General features: G+C 40.6%; 1 protein-coding gene across 3 annotated transcripts in view; it reads right to left on the bottom strand.

The window, feature by feature from the left end:
• Window positions 1-283: 283 nt before the first annotated feature.
• Window positions 284-25,023, bottom strand: part of PTCHD4 (patched domain containing 4) — a 124,083-nt gene continuing 99,343 nt past the window's right edge. For all 3 annotated transcript variants that reach the window (XM_039531994.1, XM_039531995.1, XM_039531996.1), the window contains exon 3: window positions 284-1,917. In XM_039531994.1, the coding sequence (XP_039387928.1) occupies window positions 284-1,917 (1,634 nt within the window). The remainder of the gene's footprint in view (window positions 1,918-25,023) is intronic.

Genomic DNA, 25,023 nt, shown 5'->3' with positions numbered 1-25,023 from the left:
CATTTAGAGCTAGAGTTTTAAATTCAAGACCACTTGAAGGCCCACAGACTCTTCCTTAGTGGAGAATGAGAATTCAAAGAAAGTTTTTTAGATTATTTTCACTTTTGTTATTTTGTTTAGAAGAGTTCACCTTGATGTGTCATGAAATACCCCTTCTTGGTCTTCCTTTTCCCTGTTACACCTGACCAGCGCAAGCAGCTGAGATCTTTGCTCTACTTTCCCTGCATCTTTGTGCAACGCTTTGTAATATATATATATATATATTATTTTTTTTCTAAGCCTTTCAGACTGCTGTTACATGATCAGGATTCTCCTGAATCTCTATGCATTCAATCTCTTCCTGCTCCTTCCTTTTGGCCCGTTTCTTTTTCTTGTGGTGCTTTTTGGAGGGTGGAAAAAAGGTTAGGAAGACAGGTAAAATAACAAAACAGTGCAGTAGTGTGCAACTGCTGGTGAGCAGCAAGCATTTGAACAGTGTGAAGGTCAAGTTTGAAGGCACAAAGAGAAGGGGGACCAACCCAATAAAGAAAGAAGTAATATTTTGCAAAATGGCTGTCCCATGCTCTTGGAGGGAGTTTTTTATACACTGAGTTCGGGTGTGCTCAGTTGCTAGTACAAATGTGTAAAGCAGGGGTGCACAGTGATCTATGGCAAAATTCAAAGTGTAGATAAGGCACAGGATAGAAATACAATCCATGTCTACATTCCATAAAGTCATCAAGCCTAGCACACCCAACTCTATTGAGGTGACACTAAGAATTAACCACAAGTTTCCCAGAGGATGAATAACCAGGAAAAAGGTCAGTATTAACACCAGCAGGATGCCAAAGCCAGAAATCAGGACAGGCATAGTTACTGATAAACCATAGTGGTCCATGAAAACAAAGGTAGGATTGAACACAATGAATTTGATGCTCTGTATTAGAGATAGTGGCCTTAACTTCTCCAGCAATTCCACCACCTCCCTTTGGGTGTTTTCACTAGTCCTGGCCACTAGATACATGCGGGAAGCAATGATGTTGTTCTCGTCTCCAGCCTTGGAGAAAATGATGTCATTTTTGAAGTGCTGGAATTCGGATTTTTTTAAAAAGGAGCTCTGGAGGATGCTAATAAAATCGCTTTTGTTGGTGGTGCTGATGTTGCCAACTCTCAGGTACTGATAGTATTGTTCAATCCAGGACACTGTGTTGAAACCATGGCTCAGTGTTTTTAAGTCTTCTTGCACAGTGCCATTCCAATATTCAAGAGGTTCGTAGATGTAGAATCCTATCACAGGACTGTAGTTGCTGAAATACTTCTGCTGAATGAGGGCATAGGAGACACTTGGAGACTCACTGGCTAGGAGGTTGATGATGTTGGCCCCATCACTGATCTGTAAGCACCCCATAAAGGAGAAAGAGGCATAAATGAGATACAGTATCACCACAAATGGCTTGACGTAAATGTTAGTAATCCATTCATTGTAATGCTCTCGTAGGAAATGCTGGATGAAGTGATTCTGGTAGGGGTCAGTCTCATGATGAGAAGTGTGCTGATGGCCGTCGCTCATCATGGTTTGGAACCACACAGGTTTCCTCTCCAGGTATTCTGCTGAAGGGATTTTACAACAGAAAATACTGTGGTAACGGTTCTGTTCCAACTGCCCAGCAAAGACCAAGCAAGAGCCAAAGAAGGAGAAGATATAGAAGTAGTTCAACAGGATGGAGACACACATGTTCTGGCAGAAAACTTTCACAGCCTCGATGTTGGTGAAAGGGCTGGCACCCATACCAAAGGCTATGAAGTACAAGGAGCTCGTCATTGTATAGGAGACCATGACATCGGAATAGGTGTCTGCTACCCTATCCTTGAATGGAAGGTTTTCTCTGGTTCTGCGCCATCCTGAAAGAAGTTCAAACACTCCTTTGGTTCCATGACCTAAAATAATAACAATAACAATGTATAAACACAGGTTTCCAATTTTCGTTCTGCAACATTAATGTAAACTTTTGGCAACTACTTTTTACTAAACAGACTTTAAAAAAAACATTTGTATCATTTTACTAGTTAAATACAAGTAACATTTTCAGATTTGTATGTCCAAAGTTAGACACTTTAATCATATTTAGGTATCTAAATAAGCTGTCTGATATTCAGAGGGGCTGCTTATATTATATATTAAATATATTAGCACAGTGGTCCCCAACCTTTTCGTCTGGCGGGCGCCAGATGAAGGACTGTGGCGGTGGTGGAGCACCCGCTGAAATGATGCTGAATTTCTGCGGCATTTCAGCGGTGACGCCTCTCGATGACGTCACTTGTCAGAGGTAAGCGGCGTCATCGAGAGGCGGCGCCGCCGAAATGCCGCAGAAATTTGGGGGCAATGCCTCTCGATGACGCCGCTTGTCATTTGTTCCACATTTAGGTACGTATAGACTCTAATCAAAGCATCCTTTTCCCTTTGCTTTTTAAAGCTAACTAGATTGCTCTTCTTGAGTCTAACACTATATGGCATGTTTTCTAATCCTTTAATCATTCTTATGGCTCTTCTCTTAACCTTCTCCAATTTACCAGCATCCTTCTTGACACCAGAACTGAACACAGTATTCCAGAGGTGGTCAAACCTTGCCAAATACAGAGTAAAATAATATTTCTTTTCCTACTTAAGAGTCTCCTGTTTATGCATCCAAGGATCTCATTAGCCCTTTTGGACACAGTATAGTACTGGAAGCTCATGGCTAGCTGATTATTCATCACAACCCCCAAAGCTTTTTCAGAGTCAATTCTTCTATGGATTGAGTCCCCCATTGTATAAGTGTGACCTATAGTCTTTGTTCCAAGAAGTATACATTTACTTTTAGCTAGGTTAAAATGCATATTGTTTGCTTGAGCCCAGTTTACCAAGTGATCCAGCTCACTCTCTATCAGTGACCTGTCCTCTTCATTATTTACCACTCCTCCATTTTTTGTGTCATCTGCAAAGTTTATCAGTGATGATTTTATTTTTTCTTCTGTCATTAGAAAAAAAAAGTTAAATAGCCAAGAACTAATCCCTATGGGACCCCACTAGAAAAACACCCATCTGATGGTGATTCCTGGTTTTCCATTTAATTTTGAGCCCTAACAGTTAGTCAGCTTTTAATCCATTTAATGTGTGCCATGTTAATTTTAACTCTTTTTTTAGTTTTTTTTAAACATGTCATGTGGCACCAAGTCAAATGCCTTACAGGAGTCTAAGGGTACGTCTATACTTACCGTCCGGGTCGGTGGCTAGCGTTCGACTTCTCGGCGTTCGATATATCGCGTCTAATCTAGACACGATATATCGAACTCCGAACGCGCTCCCTTTGACTCCAGAACTCCACCACCGCAAACGGCGGTGGCGGAGTTGACGGGGGAGCCGCGGACTTCGATCCCACAGCGTCTGGACGGGTGAGTACTTCGAACTAAGGTAGTTCGAGTTCAGCTACGCTATTCGCATAGCTGAACTTGCGTACCTTAGTTCGACCCCCCCCCCTTAGTGTAGACCAGGCCTAAGTGTATTACATCAACACTGTTACCTTTATCAACCAAACTTGTAACCTCATAATAAAAAGATATAATTAGTCTGACAGGATATATTTTCTGTAAACCCATGGTGATTTGCATTAACTAAATTATCATCCTTTGATTCTTAATTGAATCCCATATCAGCTGCTCAATTATCTTGTTCAGGATTGACGTCAGACTTACAGGACTATAATTACCCAGGTCATCCTGTTTACCCTTTTGAAACAGGGGCAAATTAGTTTTTTTCAGGTTTTCCGGGACTTCCCCAGTGTTCCAAGATTTATTGAAAATCAACATTAATGGTCCAGCAAGTTCCTTAGCCAGCTGTTTTGAAACTCTTGGATGCAAGTTATCTGGACTTGCTAATTTTAAAATGTCTAACTTTAGTAGCTTCTGTTTAACATTCTCCTGACATACCAGTGGAATGGAAAGAATATTATCATATGATTTGACTACATCATCTGTTTTTTCCCAAATACAGAACAGAAATATTTATTGAACACTTCTATCTTTTCCACATTATTATTGATACTTCTGCCATTTCTATCTAGTAGTAAATTAATATCATTGTTGGCATACTTTAAAAACTCAATCTTATTGTCCTTAAATCTGCTGGCCATAGATTTCTCCTTGTGTCCCTTTGCTTCTAATTTATATTCATTACTATCAACTCCCCTTTCTTCCATTTCTTTTGTATATATTTTAAAGTTGCCTTCACTTCCTCTCTAAACCAGGTATGCATTTCTTCCTCAGTTGTGGCTTTTGGGGCATCAAATTTTTTGGACATTTTTTGAGCATCACATTTTTCTTATTAAATGATTCCTCTCTGCTTATTTGGCTCATATTTTCTTTTGTTTTGTGGAACTGGCCCTGTTAAAGTATATATTTCACTGGTCTGGGCTATATTCTCTTTGCACATTATAAATATGATCAAATCCTGATCACTTGTACTTAAGTTACGATTACATTTTAGTTATGTGATCAGTTCCTCTTCATCTATCAAGACAAGGTCTAATATAGAATCCCACCGTGTTGGCTGCAATACTTTTTGAGTTAGGATATTGTCATCTATAATATTTCGAAATTCCAAGGACGTTTTAGTACATGACACATCCAGCATATGTTACTCATATTGAACTCCCCCATGATCACACCACTTTTCTCCCTACATACTATAGAAGAAGTTATGTAGTTTTCCGACCCTCAGCCCGGGTTTGATCATAGTCTTGTTGGGTCTTGTGGCTTTGAGTCCCCTATGGAAGCCCCCAATCCTGAGCAATTTCACTGTTCCCAGCAGCAGTTCACCTTACTCCCAGGATTTTTTCAGAGCCCAACTACAGTTCACATGTCTGTACTCCATAGAAGCACTCCTGTCATCCTGCCACAGATTGTTGGCAGAAGTAGACCTCCAGGGCCCTTTGCCTGTATCAAGCTCATAGTGTCAGTCTGTTCCAAACAAGTGCGAGAGGGAAGGAAAGGCTGGACACTGCTTCGGGCTGGGTTCCCCTTGCTATTGGAGCTCACTAGCAGTACCTAGCAGCCTCTCTACTCCTGGGCAAACTTCCCTGTTTTTGTGGCCAGTTTCACCTTTTTAAGCTCCCCTTCTCCAAGTGGCATATATTCTACAGGTGTGCCTAATTGGCACTTTCTGAGGGTGGGGTGGGGGGTTCCATCACAAGCCAGCTGTGCTGTACCATACTGTGATTTGGTGGTACCCCATCTTGTGCTTTATCTGTTAGGACATTAAGAACATCAGAACAGCCATACTGGGTCAGACCAAAGGTCCATCTTGCCCAGTATCCTGTCTTCCGATAGTGTCCAATGACAGGTGCCCCAGAGGGAATGAACAGAACAGGTAATCATCAAGTGATCCATTCCCCTGTCACCCATTCTCAGCTTCTGGCAAACAGAGGCTAGGGACATCAGCCCTGCCTATCCTGGCTAATAGCCATTGATAGACCTATCCTCCATGAATTTATCTAGTTCTTTTTCTAGCTCTTGCCCTTCACAACATCCTCTGGCAAGGAGTTTGACATGTTGAGTGTGCATTGTGTGAAAAAATACTTCCTTTTGTTTGTTTTAAACCTGCTGCCTGTTAATTTCATTTGGTGACCCCTAGTTCTTGTGTTATGAGAAGGAGTAAATAACACTTCCTTATTTACTTTCTCCACACCAGTCATGATTTTATAGACCTCTATCATATTCCCCCTTAGTCGTCTCTTTTCCAAGCTGAAAAGTCCCAGTCTTATTAATCTCTCCTCATATGGCAGCCGTTCCATACCCCCATGATTGGGGCCTCCAGGTTCTACTGCAGCATACATCATAATAATGAATAAAGTGAGATTAAACAGGGTGAGAGAAAGAGAGATAGTTGTACTAAATCCATTCTTGGGGGTGGGGAGGAGATTATGACATTGTAATCTTTTAGATTAAAACCTCATCTAGACTTGAAAAGGTTTGGTGATATAGCTATACAGATATGGCTATACTTCATAGTGGAGATGCAGTTTATATCGGCAAAAGTGTTTTCACTGGTATAGTTTATACCAGTTCCCTGAGTGATAAACTGGCAAAATCACTTTTCTGCAAATATAGAGAAGTACCCAATATCAACTACACTAGGGCTTTTGCCGGTACAGAAATGTCTTAAAAATCACATCCCTAACCAACACTGCTATACCAGCAAAAGTTGCTTGTATAGACGTGCCTTTAAGGGGTCACTTTATTGTACAATCATCTCCACTACCCATCCCCATTCAAGTGATTCTATTCCAGTGGATGCCTGGGGGAAAAAATGCTTTCTACATTGTGCATCATTTTAATACTCCTTTTCTGGAAACTAAGCAATTCACAGAGCCTCAGGTGTCAACTGATTTCTAAGTGGCTAATAATTCTTTTACATTTGCCGCATTTAAGACCATTACCCTCTGTTTAAGCATTTGCACACATGCAACTCTTGAATACATTTTTGCATAGGTCATACACCTCTCAGCAGGCATGCCCAGGGCTTTCATCTGATAATAAGAATTTTGTACTTATAATAGCAATTTTCAGCTCTATAATGCTTTGCAAATATAAATCCCGTAAGCCGCTTAGAACCTCCTGTTGGATAGATATTAATAGCCTCATTTTACAGGTGGGGATACTGAAGCAAAGGTTAAGTGACTTGCCTGAGGTCATACAGTGAGAAAGAGGCACTGATGGGAATAAAGCCCCAAACCCACTCTGCCATATAGTAGCTACAGGAGGGGCGACTTATAACTTATATTATATGGTGGTAGTGTGAGAGTGGGGCCTCACTGTGCTAACCACCGTACAAATGCATACTAAAAGACAGTCCTTGACCATAAGAGTTTAGACTGTAAATGACAGATGAATGGAAACATTTCTATTCTCCCACCCCCATCTTACAGTTGGGAAATTGAAGCCCAAAGGAATTTGAAGTGACTTGGGCAAGGTCACAAAGGCAGCAGTAAACCACAATATGCGGCAGAGCGAGGAATTGAACCTTGTTCTCCTAGAGCCTTAGGGCAGTGCTTTAATCACAAGCTTGGCCTTCCTCTCTGAAGAGGGATCCTGTGCCCCTTATTGGAAACACCCACTAGCAAGTGCAGTAAAACACCTCCATTTTATGAATGTAACTAAGGAGACATTTCGAACCACACACACCTGGAATCCTACGCAACAATATGTAAAATCCTGCCAAAGATCCAATGACAGCACCCTGCTGAAATCATCATCACACTATGGACAATTTCCTTTCTCTCATTTGAGATTGCTCCAGATACTCAAAGGTATTTAGTCTCCTAACGTCCTTGGATTTCAATGGAATTTAGAAGCCTTTGAGGATTGGGGCCTTTGTGACAATTTCAGGGCTGAATATTAGCAATACTTTTTAAAAACAGGATGAAATAGACTTTCAGGTTCATTGCCCTCTTGATGGCATTGCAGGTAAGCTATCACCCACTAATGCTGATTGGATTTATACAGACACACTGAGAAAGGTGCTTGTACCCTGCTGTGTCGCTCTTTCTTGAAAAGTATGAGTACAGCATTGCTCTTTTAAGTCACATGTCCCTCTAATAATAAAATGGCTAATTAAAAAAGCTGGCTTCTATAGCAGGAATGTTAAATGAAGCGCAGTGAAATATCATCCAGCAGAACTGCACATCTTTACTGAAAGGGCCCTACAGGGAAATCTGTCTCAGGACATTGGTTTTTCTATAGTTTAGCACTTTGAGCAAAAAACCCCGCATCCTGAACACATTTATGCCTAAAAGGTTTTTCCGCTGCCTTAACATACCAGTGTTAGCCTAATGATATTTTGCATGCCTGAATGGATGGTTTCCAGCTCCTGCATTGTGTTCCACTCCCCATGTGAACCCCAATTTAAAAAACTCATGGAGTGAATTGCTCTGCACTCTCTGACAGAGGCGAGCAGTAGGGCTAGTGCTGTCAACGTTGTTTTAAATGTTTGTATTTATTTCTATTAGTGTTGATGTTTTCTGAGGTCTTTTAACTACCCCTCAGAGCCATGGAGGGGCCCATAATCATGCTGGTCTCTTCACTGCATTTTAGGAGTTCTTCACTCATAGAGATACCATGAGCAACTCAAGTTTTAGTCCTTGGGCTAAATTCAGAAGCTGGAGTAAGCTAGACCCTTCCTTACACTCACCTGAGGGTGAGATTTTCACAATTGCTCAGCACTGGCCTAACTCTGCTCTCATTGGGGATTAGTCATTGGGAATTTCACTATTACAGAGTCAGGTCAACAGTGAGTACTTCCAAAGATCCCACTCTTAGTCTCCATTATGCTGATTTATAAACCCAGTTTACCGTGGTGTAAGTAAGGCTGAGCTGGTGTAACTCCCACACTGAGGAGCTTGAAGAAGATATAAGTTAAAAGCGCCCTCGTGCTAATTTTACTTTCACCTACGTATGGATCCTGGCTATGTAAATTACACCCACTCAGACTGCCAGATACATCAGTAAGGTGACAAGCAGTGAGTGTCACTCGTCCCCTTCCTCCCATGTCCTGCTCCTTTACTTTCACTAGCTCCCTTTTCTTGCCAGTCCCTTCACCCTGATTTTACCTCCAATTAAAAATAGCAACAACAATCAACTACGAAACACGTGACTATGAAAACGATGCCAATCACCACCATGTCCATTTGCTTCGGTGTTACATCCGTGCCCGCAACCTTCCATCTGTTTGTGTTTCTCAGACTGTATGCCCTCCAGGGCAAGGACTGCTTATATCTGTGTCTGCACAGAGACAACACAATGGGGCCTTGATCCTGATTGAAGAATAATAGCAATAATACATTAAATGTAATCATAATGAACAAAGGTATCCATGTCATATTAAAAACAGTTGAAATATTTAATGTAGATGTTAAAAAGCAAATGTTAAATCAAAATCTTCAAAGTAAACTCAGCCAAGGCTTGAATGGGAGAAGAGTGCAAGGAATCAAAGTGTACAAAATCTTTATGTCTTTGCAGGTAGCACAAGGCTCTAGACAATAATGTGGCAACCTCAATTCTTTCCCTAGTTATAGCATCTACAACCGCTTTTTGGAACTGCACTGATGTTGGCATTAGATATGAGACCAAGCTTTAGGGCTGTATTTGAACCAATCACCGATTAGTCCTGTGGAGGATGTGTTACTAACAGAACCATGCTGGCATTTTTCTGTGTTCAAGGTTAGCCTGGCACTTTTTGTTTTAAAGTCACATTTTGCAACCTCACAGATTTTGGATGTTCTTTCTTTTTTTGTTCAATGAGTACTAAAATGCCTAATAATAAAAACCACTCTGAGTTGGAGCAGATCTAAATGTAGATATAGATCCAGGTGGATTTGTTTAACAATTAGCTTGTCATGTGATTTACATTTGAATCAATATATACAGCTTGAAAACTGTATATATCCCCTGAATGCCACTCATTTTTCTGCTGTGACTTAGCAATGGTTAAAATCCTTTTTTTCTTTTTCTCATCTATGCCCCTAGATTAACTTTGTCAACAGCGATTATACAAACAGAAATTGTCATCAGATGATGCAGCTTGAAGTGACACATAGAGAAACGTGAGATGAATTTAGATCAAGTTACTAATGAATTAATTATTTATTCATTTATGCCAAAAACACTAGGTAGATTTGTGAAGCTGATTAGAACACTGAAGCTGCTAGGTACAAAATGGATCTATGACTAGAAAGATCAGGAAGAAGACTGGGAATATGAGGTTACCAACGGGATCATAGGGAATAGAAGCATTTTAGTATCAAATTGATTTGTCCATGTAAAATAATGTGATGCAATCTCTAAACTCTGATCATAATTGAGGCAGTGAGTTTGGCTACTTACTGTTCTTCAGTTCTAGGAAGCAGTCGGCAAATTAGTGGGATTCAAAGAAAAGCAACAAAAATTATCAAGGGCAGGAGGAGAGATTAAAAGGAGCAAGTGTGTAAAGCTTGGCTGAAGAATGACTGAGATATTTGTGAGTGTGACAAACAAGAGAACAGTCCACACATTTTTGAAGGATGTATTCACAATGGAAGGGGAAGAACTGTTTAGAGCAATGGTTCTCAACCAGGGATATGCATACTCTTAGGGGTGCACAGAGGTCTTCCACAGGGTACATCAACTCATCTACTTATTTGCCTAGGTTGACAACAGGCTACATAAAAAGCACGAGCGAAGTCAGTGTAAACTAAAATGTCATCCAATGACTTTTTATGCTGCTCTATATACTATATATTGAAATGTAAGTACAATATTTATCTTCCAATTGATTTATTGTATAATTATATGGTAAGCATGAGAAAGTCGGCAATTTGTCAGTAATAGTGTGCTGTGACACTTGTGTATTTTTATCTCTGGTTTTGTAAACAAGTCATTTTTAAGTGAGGTGAAACTTGGGGTATGCAAGACAAATCAGACTCCTGAAAGAGGCACTGTAGTCTGGAAAGGCTGAGAGCCCCTGGTTTAGAGGTACCCAAAGGGGAAGGGTATAACTAGGAGCAATGGGATAAAATTAAGGGAAATTTTAACTGGTATTCAGATTAAACCTTCCAATAATGAGATCCATTAGTCTGTGAAATCATCTTCCCTGGGAACCTGAGGTTATCCCATTGCTTGAATAATTTACAGCTAGACTGATAAGGCATTGTAGGGAATAATCTCCCATTGGCAGGGAGCTAGGTTGGATGACCTAACAGGTCTTCTCCAGCTCTCACTTCTAAAAGCCAGATCCTCAGCTGGTGTAAATCAGCATACCACCCTGGAGGTCAATGGAGCTATGCCGATGTACACCAGCTGTGCTGATGTACACCAGCTGAGGATCTGGCCCTAGGACTCTATAATCATCCTGTTTTTGTTGCTTTCATAATACACCAAATATTCTAACAAAGGCTGTGTTTGCTGCATAAAATCAGTGTGTTTTTACAATCAGATGGCCATTTCCAAATAGTTCTCTTGATGTAAAAATCCTACTGGAGGCAGGGCACTAGCAGAATCATAGAATATCAGGGTTGGAAGGGACCTCAGGAGGTCATCTAGTCCAACCCCCTGCTCAAAGCAGGACCAATCCCCCAGACAGATTTTTGCTCCAGATCCCTAAATGGCCCCCTTAAGGATTGATCTCACAATCCTGGGTTTAGCAGGCCAATGCTCAAACCACTGAGCTATCCCTCCCCCATATAGGCAACCACCATTAGGAATCCATTGTGCTAGCGGCTGTGTATATGTAAAGCAACAGGCAGTCCCTGACTTGAAGAGTTTAAAGTCTAAATTGACAAGAAAGACAAAGAAAAGGAAAGGAAACTGAGGCAAAGACACTCTCCCCATAGCAGAGTTGGGAATAGAACACCCCTCAGTTCAGTCCCCGCTCCACTAGACCATTACACCTCTCTAAAACACATGTACATAAATAATCATAATAATTTATTATGCATGATATACTGAAGCTTTCACCTTGATAGGTCTCAAAGTGTTATAGTACCTTGCATTACAGATAGCACAAGTAGTCAAGGGGGTGGGGGACTGGGACAACTAGCTGAGTGGGGAGGTTGGGATGGGTGCCTGAAGGAGGCAGGCGTCCTATGGAAAAATAATATGTGATCACGTGATTAAAGACTGTATCATAATGCATATGCAAAATGCCCGAATTAAGGTCATTCAGAAAACCTTAAGTCTGGCATTTCCTAACTTTGAGTGCTTGTCTTTGCAACCTTAGTAATGTACTTTTAATGTACTTTTAATGGAAGTTTTATGAGTATCCTCCTCATTCAGTGTGTGGCCCTAAGTGTTATTTATTGCACACCATTCAAATCCTGCACTCAACACAGAATTATTAATAGTCCTCCAGGTGCTTCTAAGGTGGTATCACCATGGTGTCTGAGTGCATTGAAAACATCACAGATTTTATCATCACAGTATTCCCGTGAGATTAAGTAATATGATCCTCCCCATTTTATAGCAGGGGAACTGAGGCATTGAGAGATCAAGGCTAAAATTGTTAAATACCCACTAATTCTGGATACCCAACTTAAGACATTTAGGTTGTTATTTTTCAAAGTAATTAGCATTTTTATAGCACTTTATATGCTCAAAGCACAGCTCCAATTGACTTCAGTTGCAACGTTGAGTCCTCAACCCTGCTGCAAATCAGACCTCAAGCGTCTCTCCCTGGGCACCCAGAACATGAGAGACACAATTAGTGACCGCGTGTGAACATTTTGTTTTAAATGACTTGCCCAGCATCACACAGGAACTCTGCGGCAGAGGCATGGACAGAATCTTAGCTATGAGACCATCCTATCTCTTCTTGCAAGCCTGTGTCTCATACATTACCCATCTTCCAATTTCTGCAACGAATGAGGCAGGGGTCCTACAAGCAACAGCCTCTTTCACTACACAACCCTAATTAATCTCCAGACCACAGTTGAGATTGCCCGGTGCAAAGCTGGAATTATATTGAGGGGTTACTTCCTGGAAAGTAGCCCCATGTTCAGTCCCTTGGACTCATCAGAAAGCCTGATCAAATCCTCCTATATAATAATGGGCTAACTTAGCATATACTGCCGGGCAAAACTCCCATGGATTTCAGTCATGTGCAGCATTGGCTTTATAACCATGAGCTGTGTTGGCTTGTGTAAACCTCCCAGTCCTTCCCCTCGTCACACACACACTCTGGTTAGCAGCATTTAGCAGCTTATTAATAGCTCATTAATATGTATGAAACCTGACCATTAGCAGTGTGTCCCAGTAGGGGATAATTAAGTTTTTGGCAGCATTCTAATAGCATCTGAAAACTGTATAATGAAAAGAAATGAGGGGAATAAGGAAACTGATAGACTCATAGGCTCATATACTTTAAGGCCAGAAGGGACCATCATGATCATCTGGTCTGACTTCTAGCACATTGGAGGCCACAGAACCTCACCCACCTAATCCTGCAGTAAGTCCATAACCTCTGGCTGAGTCACTCCACAAATCTTGATTTAAAGACTTCAAGTTACAGAGAATCCACCATTTACTCTAGTTAAAACCAGCAAGTGACCAAGTCCTAAGCTGCAGAGGAAGGTAACCCCCCTGCCTCCAAGATATTTGCTAATCTGACCTAAGGGAAAATTACTTCCCAATCCCAAATATGGCAGTTAGACCTTTAGCATGTGCTGAGACCCATCAACCAGACACCTGGGAAAGAATTTTCTGTACTAACTCAGAGCTCCTCATCTAGTGTCCTATCTCCTGCCATTGGAAATGTTTCCAGATGCATGTGGGCCATATGCCATTGTAGGCAACCTCATCATACTGTCCCCTTCACAAATATATCAGGCTCAATCTTGAAACAAGTTAGGTTTGTTTGCTCCCATTACTTCCCTTGGAAGGCTGTCCCAGAAATTCACTCTTCTGATGGTTAGAAACTATCATCTAATTTCAAGCCTAAACTTGTTGATGGCCAATTTATACCCATTTGTTTTTGTGCTAACATTGACCCTTAACTTAAATAACTCATCTGCATCCTTGTTTGTCCTTCCAATTATTTATATAGATCGATCATATCTCCCCTTGGCCTTCATTTTGTTAAGTTAAACAAGCCAAGCTCCTTAAGTCTCTTCTCATAAGGCAGGTTCTCCATTCCTCTGATTATCCCAGTAGCCCTTCATAAGAACATAAGAATGGCCATATTGGGTCAGACCAAGGGTCCGTCTAGCCCAGCATCCTGTCAGCCAACAGTGGCCAATGCCAGGTGCCTCAGAGGGAGTGAACCTAACAGGCAATGATCAAGTGATCTCTCTCCTGCCATCCATCTCCATCCTCTGACAAACAGAGGCTAGGGACACCATTCCTTACCCATCCTGGCTAATAGCCATTAATGGACTTAACCTCCATGAATTTATCTAGTTCTCCTTTAAACCCTGTTATAGTCCTAGCCTTCACAACCTCCTCTGGCAAGGAGTTCCACAGGTTAACAGTGCACTGTGTGAAGAAGAACTTCCTTTTATTTGTTCTAAACCTGCTGCCCATTAATTTCATTTGGTGGCCCCTAGTTCTTATATTATGGGAACAAGTAAATAACTTATCCTTACTCACTTCCTTCACACCACTCATGATTTTATATACCTCTATCATATCCCCCCGACCCTTAATCTCCTCTTTTCCTTCTGTGCACCTGTTCCAGTTTGCATTCATCTTAAGCATGGAAGACCAGAACTGCACACAACATTCCAAATGCGGTCTCACTAGTGCCTTGTACAATGGTAATAAAACTTCTTATCTCTACTGGAAATACCATGCCTGATACATCCTAGGATTTCATTAGTCTTTTTCACAGCTGCATCTCAATGGCGGCTCATAGTCATCCTGTGATTGAACAATAGTCTTTCTCCTTCTTTGTCTCTTCCAACTAGTAAATGCCCAGCTTATAGCAAAATCTCTTGTTGTTAGTCCTTAAGTGCATCACCTTGCACTTTCCACTATTAAATTTCATCTAATTTTTATTATTCCATTTTTCAAGGTCATCCACATCTTCTTCTATAATAGTCCAGTCCTCCTCCATATTAGCAATACCTCCCAACTTTTATCATCCACAGATTTTATTAGCACACTCCCATTTTTTGTGCCAAAATAATTAATGAAAATGTTAAATAAAATTGGTCCCAAGGCCAATCCTTGAGGAGCTCCTCTAATAACCTCTGTCTAGCCTGACACTTCACCTTTCAGTATGACCTGTTATACGGTCCCCTTTAATCTTTCAATTCTCATGTTGATCCCCATCTTCTCCAGTTTAACTAATCATTTCTCGTCTGGCACTGTATCAAAAGCCTTAATGAAATCCAGCTAGAATAGATCTACTGCATTTCCTTTATAGAGAATCAGTTATCTTCTCAAAAAAAAATCAGTTTGGTCTGGCATGATCTACCTTTTGTAAAACCATGGTGTATTTCTTTCCAATTACTATTTAACTCTATATCTTTAAGTACTCTTTCAAGATTAGTTCCAAGACCTTGCATACAACTGAGGTCAAAGTAACAGGCCTGTAGTTTCCCAGGTCATTTTTTTTCCAGTTTGCTCTGCAACCTTTCCCTACAATTTTTTCCCCCTTGCTTGTGATGCAGGGTTCATATTGTTTCTGCAACTTGGACTTAAAGTAATTCAAAGCCTCCTCCACATTCAGATCCTTGAGTTCTTCAGTCCAGTCCACTTCCCTAACTAATGCCCTTAAATTTTTAAAGGGACCTTTTGAAATCAGGAACCCTCGTTGCAGACCTATTTTTGTTTAGCCTTCTATTTAATTTAAACTGAATTAACTTGAACCACAATTGACCTCTACAGCCAGTTCTTTTATAGGTCCTCACTACTTACCAATACTTAATCTAAAAGGACATCACCTCTTGTTGGTTAGCTGACTATCTGGTGAAAAAATCTATCAGCTATCACATCAAGCAATATCTGGGCCCTCCCATTATCGGTAGCATTTGTCCTCTAATCTATATCTGGGAATTTAAAGTCTCCCATAATCACACAATTCCCAGTAGTATTTATTTCATTAAAATATTAAAGAGGTCTCTGTCCATTTCCAAATCAGATCCTGGTGCTCTGTAGCAGACCCCAAGCACTATTCCAGTGGAGCTTCTGTTATCTTTCTTCCTCAAAGTGATTTAGACCAAAACAGATTCCATTGTATCCATTCCATCACTTCATATTTATTTACAGTCTACCTTGTCATTAATATACAATACTATTCCATCACCCTTTCCTTTCTTTCTCTCTTTCCTCAACAGCACATACTCTTCTTTACCAGTATTCCAGTCAGGACTACTATTCCACCATGTTTCCATGATCCCTATAATATCTGGTTTCACTTCCTGAACCAGTAGTTCTAGTTCCTCCATGTTGTTACCTAGGCTCCGTGCACTGGTATACACACATCTTAGTTGTTTCCTCTTGGCCTCACCCAGGTTCCTCGTCTGATTGGGTACAGTCATTTTACTGCCAGTATCACCCACCTGACTGTTATTGTCAGTGGTACTGGCACTATCTTACCTCTTGTTTTCCATTCTCCTATCCTCTGTCATTTGTTTCTCAATTGCTGTATCCTCTTTTACTTGATTTTCCTCCTGCCCCATATTAGAATCAGACATGGAAATTACAAGGGCATTTTCCAACTATCTCCCCTAAATTACTAGTTTAAAGCTTTTTTAATCAGTTGTGAAAAGCTCCATCCCAGAAGTCTATTTCCTTCCCTATTCAGCTGGAGTCCATCCCGTGAGAACAGTCTTCTGCCTGTGAATGCTTCCCAGTGGCTAAACCTCCCAAAGCCCTCCTTATAGCACCATTGCCTGAACCATCTGTTGATCATCACAACTTTGTCTTGCCTTCACTCTCCTCCTCTAGGAACAGGTAGAATCCCACTGAAGATCATCTGAGCCTCTGTTTCTTCAAGCATCTTCCCCAGCCTGGTGTAGTCTTCCGGGCAGGGGTGGCTCTAGGTATTTTGCCGCCCCAAGCACGGCAGGCAGGCTGCCTTCGGCGGCTTGCCTGCGGGAGGTCCCCGGTCCCGCGGATTCAGTGGCATGCCTGCGGGAGGTCTGCTGAAGCCGCGGGATCAGCGGACCCTCCGCAGGCATGCCGCCGAAGCAACCAGCAGAGCGCCCCCCATGGCTTGCCGCCCCAGGCACACGCTTGGCATGCTGGTGCCTGGAGCCGCCCCTGCTTCCTGGATATATTCCAATAAGAATCTAGCGGTATCATTTGTCCCACTTGAATGACAATCAGTGGATTATTTCCTGCTCCCATTAGGATCCTCTTCTGCCCTAGGTCCATATCCTGTATCTTAGCTCCCAGCAGATAATACACCCATCTGTTCTCTGGATCAGCTCTGGTGACAGGTTTGTCTGTTCTTCTTAGTAGGGAGTCCAAAGTTATGTAGACCTGCCTCTTCCTGGTGTTGGTGCAATTCTCATGCCTTCCCTCTTCTGTTCTTCTTTCTGGCTATAAGTCTTCTTGTCTTCTGTCCTCACACAAAATCTCCTGAATCATCCTCTATCCTCCTTTGTCTCTTCTCTTCTTCCTTGTCTTCCCATCTTTCATTGCTGCCTGCCTCTCCCTTTCAACTGTTCAAATTCCAAATGCTTTGACTGTTCTTTCTCTTTCTGTGTGTTTAATACAGGTTAAAACATATTTAATGATGGTTACAATGGGAGTGAACCAGTGATAATTTGAGGCCAAACTCCTGAGTAGAGCTGTCTGAATAAAAAGATTTTTCAGTTCATTGGCAGTTCTGAACAACTGAAAGGGAAAAAAACTGTTTCAAGTTGAACCAAAACCAAATTTTTTCAAAATTCTCAGCAAATCACAAAGGAAAAAATTTGTTTTGATTTTGAGGGTTTTCTTTAACATTTATGAATTATTTTTAAATAAAATTGAAGAAAATTTTAAAACAAAGAATTGTTTTGAACCAAAAATCCTTTCATTTAAAGAAAGTTGAAACAGTCCCCCCCCACAAACTTGAACAATTAGGCAAAACCAATACAAATTCACAAAATGTTTTGGTATCACTAAATCTGCATTTTCTGCACAAAAATATTTCAGCTGAAAAATTTTGCCCAACTCTACAGATTACATTATATGGGTTCAATCCACAACTCCTTAAACTGGAAGATTATTATGCCAATAGCATTTTTCATTCATAAGGATCTCACAACACTTTGCAAACTTATAGTAATACTAATTGCAAAGGACCAATGTTAAAAGAACAAGGAGGGTAAGGTTAAAATAAAAAAAAACCCTTGAAATATTAAAATTCAGGTTCTTATTGTAATATTAACTCAATCATATTACACATTTATTCTGTAAAAAAACTTTTGAAATATTAATGCATTTTGCATTAATGCAAAATTTGCAAATTTAAAAAAAAAACAAAAACAAAATAAAAACAAAAATATATAGCTAATAAAATTAAATTTGATAATTTGATTTATTCTTGCATTAAACATATTTATGCATTTATTTATTCGAGTGGAGACAGGAGTGAGATTGTTAAGGTCAGCCATAAAAATGTTGGCCATATTCTGGGCCATTTGGGTGCCCATATCAGTGCCATATCTCCTAAATATTATATATTGGAAATTATATATATTGTGTGCAAAGATATAAAGTCATAGAACTCAGTCTGTAGTCAGCAACTAGTTGTGCTGTGGGAAATCATCATGTGTCTTTGTGTTCCATCTGTGTGTGTGATGGTGTGTGTCCATGGCCATCCCATGTCCAGGATCCCCATCCATCAATTCACACCATCAGCTCAGGATTAATCAAAAAATCCAAAACAAACACAAACAACAAAACAGTTCCTCCCTCTCCTGCAAGAAAGAAAGCCTCACCTCCTCCTGAACCTCATCTCCTGATTCTCCTTATCTGTTATCTCCTCTGATAATTCTTCTTTGCCTGCATCTGCCTGCCTTCCTCTGGAAATTTCCATTACCATGATCTGATGAAATAATATGCACCACATGCATAGCTTGCCACAGGATACATTTCTATCTCTATCACAGGACTCTTTGTCTGTTGTCTGTTTTCTTCGTTCTTCAAGAAGCAGAAAGGTATTTTTTTTTTTGTTTTTTTTTTCAGCCAGTTGTTGTTTATTTTTTTTAGATCTGATTTCCCAGTTTAGTATGAAGTTTTTATTTTTTTTTTACATTAATTACATTTGTGTAATTTTTTATTATATTTACATATTAACATGTAAAGTATTAAAAAAAACTAAAAAAAAAAATTAAAATTAAAAGGTATAATCAGAATCAGATACATCCCTTTACACATTACAATTTTCACAATTTCATTTTTTTGATTTTAATTGAAAAAAAAAAAAAATATAATTTCATAAAATAAATAAAAGAAAAATAAAGAAAAAAAATAAATAATTTGAAAAATAAATCATGTGACATCTTAAAAGGTAGGACATTGGAGAGCTATGATCATATTCTCTGCATAGTTTTCAGCAACATAAGAAAAAAAATACAAATACACATATACACACACATATATATTATCTGTGAAATGTTGAGCACAACATACATATATTTTTACATTTTTTTATCATATGACTATGGCCTATTCTCTATTCTTCAGGCTCTCTGCCCTAATCCCTGCAACTAACAAACTGCATTGAACTTCGAGGAAATAGCACAGATTGCAGGAGGGAGGGAAGGGAAGAGACTGAGAACTCTCAGTCTGATGGCATGGCCTGTGATGACCCACCCCTGCCCACTGCCTGAAAGTGCCATGAAGTTCCCTGACCCATCCAGCACAGACAGCAGCTCTCAGCTCCTCTTAGCATCTTCCCCATTTCTGTCTGTGTTCTGTTGTTACTTGCTGGCTTGCTGGGCTGCTGGGCTTTGCATCAGTCTGCCTCCTTCTGATCCTAGCCTCTGCTCTAGCTGTCTAGCTCTAAGCTTCTTTTCTCACTCATGATTTTTTTTTTTCTTTTTTAATGTCTCTGTTCTCCTCTCTTCTGATTCCCAGCCTGCATCATTGTGTGTTAAGTGTCTCAAGGGTTCACAGGCTTCTGATAGGTGTGTGCATAATCTGGAAAGATAGTTGGACGTCCTTACAAATTACTGGATTCCATACACATCCTTTGGGCATTTCCATTTCTTCCCTCACTCTCTTCAGTTCAGGGTCTCTGTCTGTCAACCAGAGACCACTTTTTCTTCTCAGCTTCAGCTTGTCTGCATTCAACCTACTATTCTGTTCTTAGCACCTGTAGTTTGTTTGTTTTTGTTAATATCATTGGTCCCTCCTCTGAATTCTCTCCCTCCTCCTACCTACAAATAGAATGTCACTGTCTTTTAGCCTGGAAGTTCTTCTTCTCTTCTGGTGTTCAGTGTAGTAGACTAGATAGCATAGGCATCAGCAGCAGGACCTGAGAAAGAAAAGATCAAAAGGTTGTCATCATGTGGCTGGACTGCTTGCTTTTTATGTATGTGAACCCATTCTTGACATCACAGATAGTGAACACTTTTTCTGTAGATGAATCAGGTAGTATGTCCTGAATTGTTGGTAATGGGTAGCGACTTCTTTTCAATGTTTCGTTAAGTGGCTTTGGATCAATGCAGATCCTCAGTTCACCTGACAGTTTTCTTATCACTATTAGGCTGTTGATCCACTCTGTGCTAGTTTCAGCATGTATAATGATGCTTCTTCTTTGCATGGTTGTCAATTTCTTCTTCTGTGGCTCCACTAGGGTTAATGGAATTCTACATCTCATGAGCTTCACATGGGGGTCTGTGGGTAAAGATAAAAGGGGAAAAAACAAGGGTGCTATCATGGTAGGAATCTACTACAGACCACCTAACCAGATGGATGAGACTTTTTTGTAAGCAAAAAAAGCACAGGACGTGGTGGTGATTGGGGACTTCAGCTACTCAGATATCTGTTGGAAAACAATAAAGAAGAGCACAGATTATCCAACAAGTTCTTGGAATAGACTGAAGACATTTTTTTATTCCAGAAGGTGAAAAAGCAACTAGGGGAGAGGCTCTTCTAGATTTGATTTTGACAAATAGGGAGGAACTGGCTGAGAATTTGAAAGTGGAAGGCAGCTTGGGTGAAAGTGATCATGAAATCATGATTCCAAGGAATGGAAGGAGAAAAAACAGGAGACTAAAGACAATGAATTTCAGGAAAGCAGACTTTAGCAAACTCAGGGAGTTGGTAGGTAAGATCCCATGAAGGAAGTCTAAGGGGAAAAACAGTTTGAGAGAGTTGACAGTTTTTCAAAAAGACATTATTAAAGACACAAGAGCAAACTATCCCACTGCATAGAAAAGATAGGAAGTATGGCAAGAGAACACACTAGCTTAACCAGGAGATCTTCAATGATCTGAAACTCAAAAAAGAGTACTACAAAAAGTGGAAACTAGGTCAAATTACAAAGAATAAATATAAACAAACTGCACAAGAACATAGGGACAAAATTTAAAAGGCCAAGTCACAAAAGGAGATGAAACTAGCTAGATACATAAAGGGTAACAATAAAACATTCTACAAATATATTAGAAGCAAGAGGTAGACTAAATACAGAGTAGACCTGTTACTCAGTGAGGGGAGAAAGACAATAACAGAAAATGTAGAAATGGCAGAAGTGCTAAATGACTTTTTTGTTTCAGTTTTCACCAAAAAGTTTTATAGCAATTGGACATCTAATACAGTGAAAGCCAGTGAAAATGAAGTAGGATCTGAGGCTAAAAAAGGGAAAGAACAAATTAAAAATTACTTAGAGAAGTTAGATGTCTTCAAGCCACCAGGGCCTGATGAAATGCATCCCAGAATACTCAAGGAGCTGACTGAGGAGATATCTGAGCCATTAGCAATTATCTTTGAAAACTCATGGAAGATGGAAGAGATTCCAGAGGACTGGAAGAGGGCAAATATAGTGCCAATATTTAAAAACCTGGGGAATTACAGACCAGTCAGCTTAACTTCAGTACCCAGAATGATAATGGAGCAAATAATCAAGCAATCAGTTTGCAAACACCTGGAAGATAATAAAGGGATAAGTAACAGCAAACCAACTTAATAGCTTTCTTTGATAGGGTAAAAGACTTGTGGATGGGGGGAAGCAGTACATGTGGTATATCTTGATTTCAGTAAGGCTTTTGATACTTTCTCGCATGACCTTCTCAGAAAGAAACTATGGACATACAGCCTAGATGGAGCTACTGTAAGGTGGGTGCATAACTGGTTGGAAAACGGTTCCCAGAGGGTAGTTGTCAGTGGTTCACAGTCAAGCTAGAAGGGTATATTGAGTGGAGTCCCACAGGGATCAGTTCTAGGTCGAATTCTGTTCAATATGTTCATGAATGATTTAGATAATGACATAGAGAGTACACTTCTAAAGTTTGTGGATAATACCAAGCTGGGAGGGGTTGCAAGTGTTTTGAAGGATAGGATTAATATTCAAAATGATCTGGACAAACTGGATAAATGGTCTGAAGTAAATGGGAAGAAATTAAATAAAGACAAATGCAAAGTACTCCACTTAGCAAGGAATAATTAACCACACACAAAGAAAATGGGAAATGACTGCCTATGAAGGAGTACTGCAGAAAAGGATCTGGGGTTTATAGTGAACTACAAGCTAAATATGAGTCAACAATGTAACACTATTGCAAAAAAAGCGAACATCATTCTGGTATATATTGGCAATTGTGTTGTAAGCAAGACACGAGAAGTAATTCTTCTGCTCTACTCTGTGCTGATAAGGCCTCAGCTGGAGTATTTTGTCCAGTTCTGGGTGCCACCTTTCAGCAAAGATGTGGACAAATTGGAGAAAGTCCAGAGTAGAACAACAAAAATGATTAAAGGCCTAGAAAACATGACTTATGAGGGAAGATTGAAAAAAATGGGTTTGTTTAGTCTGGAGAAGACTGAAGGGGGACATAACAGTTTTCAAGTGCATAAAAGGTTGTTAAAAGGAGGAGAGAGAAAAATTGTTCTCCTTAACCTCTGAGGATAGAACAAGAAGCCATGGCCTTACATTGCAGCAAGGGAGGTTTAGGTTGAACATTAGGAAAACTTCCTAACTGCCGGGGTAGTTAAGCAGGTGGATACATTTTCCCAGTCTAATATCTCTGCTTTTTTCTTTCTGAGGAAACTTCAGCATTGGGTCATAAGGTAGTTCTATTTCTCACGCCACTTGCACTGTTGCACATAAGCTGGGCATTTTTATTTCTGTTACTCATATTGTTTTCCACAGTATCAACAGTGGACCATGATGCCTGCATTCTTGGTTGATCTGTCCTTGATCTGCTTCCTGGGTTCCTTTAGCTTGAGCCTGTGTACTTGTTCTGCACTAGTGGCTGTCATTGTTTTGATCCTTTCCCTGCACAGTTCGGCTGCCCTTGCTGTTTGGGAGGCATTTATTTAGGGCTAGATCTGCTTCTCTAAACAGGTTGTCCTGTAAGTTGGAAACCCATGCTTCACAAACGATCCTGTCTCCAACTAGCAAATCTTTAAAGTCTTCAAAGTTACAGGTGGATGCCAGAGTTCTCAGCTCTGTAATGTAAGTGCCTATTCCCTCTTCTGCTTCTTGGTATTGGGTAAACCCCCCCAATATCTATCCATAGTCTGTCTCTTTAGTCATGGTACTCATCAAACACTTTTATCACCTGTTCCAGTGTTTCAGGCATAATTCCCAGCCACAGTGTCTCAATCGTTTCTTATCCTTTTTCCTCAATGAAAGAGTAAAACTAGCTTTACCTTCATTTTCTCATCTTTATCCCCTATGGTCAGCTCTGTATGTAGATTCAGTTCTTGATTCCATGGTTTCCATGCTTGTGCAAGATTGTTGTTTGGAAATCTAGCATTCCCAGAGGTCTGAGTCCCTCCATGCTGCCTGCCTGCTCTGTCTCTAGATGCTGCTTTGTTTTCTGGTTAATCACACTCTCTTTGTTGCTGGACTTCTCATTAGACTTACCACTGCCATCACGTGGCACATGCCACATGCTGGGTAGTAACAGAGGATGCCATGTTACTAAAAGTAAACACAACTGAAATTAGCATTCAAATCACATGCACATCACTGACCTCCTGGTGCCTCCTCCAAACTCTTCCCTCCTGCAACTTGTGCTCCTCCCTACAAGTTTCATGCAGGTTGCTACAGTTGCCACAGTGTCATGCATACTTATTTCCATATATACTGAACTGTGGGTTCACTGATGTCTGTTCTGCTCAGTTGATTGCATAGGGCAATCTAACTCTATTTATCTCTTCTTTCTGCAGACTCCATCATAATGGATCACACCCTTCCAATAACGTGCTGCATTAGTCTCATTGTCTGATTCCTCCCTCCCCACTCCCCCGAAATGGCTCCATAGGCCACAGGCTGAGAGCTCCTGGCATAGTGGCATAAGTTAGGGAATGCTAGACTTGTTGGGCCAGACCCCACCAGGTGTGCACCGCTCAGCCATCCAGGATCTCTAAGGTGCTTTGCATTCTGGCTTTATCCACCCAGAGCTAACACAACACCTCCCAGCTCAGCCTCAAGTCACCTGGTGATTTCCCCACACTAAGGGAATCCTCAACTGCTCCTTTCAGGCAACTTTAAATCAGGGACACAAAGGGGACTTATGAGTGGTTAGCCCATGATTTTCAGAGCCTGAATGAGCACTGTGTGGGTAGAAGTTTATATTGTGGATTCTCCATCAATAAGACTGGTTTGATTCCCTTTTCAATTTCTGCTGCAGTTGTGTCTATTGCAGGGAGAGGAGGGATACAGAATTACAGAGTAGCTCCCGCGGTAGGAGATATTCAGGGAGGTTGACTGATTGTGACTGTATATAGGTTGGGTTGTTTCTCTGGAGGCATTCAAAAGCCTCAAGGCATGTGTGACTATCTGCATTAGAAGTTGTTATGAACTATTATTATTATCATTATGAGATTTCCCATTTCAGTGCCAGTGATCTCCAGAAGAGACATCTCTGCATAATGAATGGAACAAGTGCTGATTAATGAGGAATAAAATCATTGACTAAGCATATAACACAAGCCTTATGGTTACAAACTGCCAAGAAGCAGCTCATTAATTCTCCTACTATCCATTCTGTAGAAAAGTCTTCTCTCCATTTGGGAATGGCAGTGTGATAATGAAAGATTTCCTTATTGCTGGAGCTGCATGGCAGTACATGGTGCATTCATGCAGCCTTGCCAACAGCCCTGATTTAGGCAGGACATTCCCAGGTTTTGCTTTCTCCCTTCTGGATCCCCATATCTGTCCTGATTATAACAGACAAGCAAATACACTCCAGCTCTCACCTCTGGCCACTACAAGGTTGCTGCTGGGATGCTAGAAACTGCCTGTCTTTTTCGCTGTTTTTTCCTCACCAGGCAGGGAACCCACTGGCTACCAATGACAGTAACTTTGCTTCACCCCCACTAGGAGAAAGAAGAGGCACTAGGGTGGGGAAGAGAGGAAGAGGTAGCCCCATA

The sequence above is a fragment of the Mauremys reevesii genome, linkage group 3 (genome assembly GCF_016161935.1).
Source record: "Mauremys reevesii isolate NIE-2019 linkage group 3, ASM1616193v1, whole genome shotgun sequence".
NCBI lineage: Eukaryota > Metazoa > Chordata > Testudines > Geoemydidae > Mauremys > Mauremys reevesii.
Note: the sequence above shows the minus strand (reverse complement) of the source record. Positions and strands in the feature narration are given on the sequence as shown.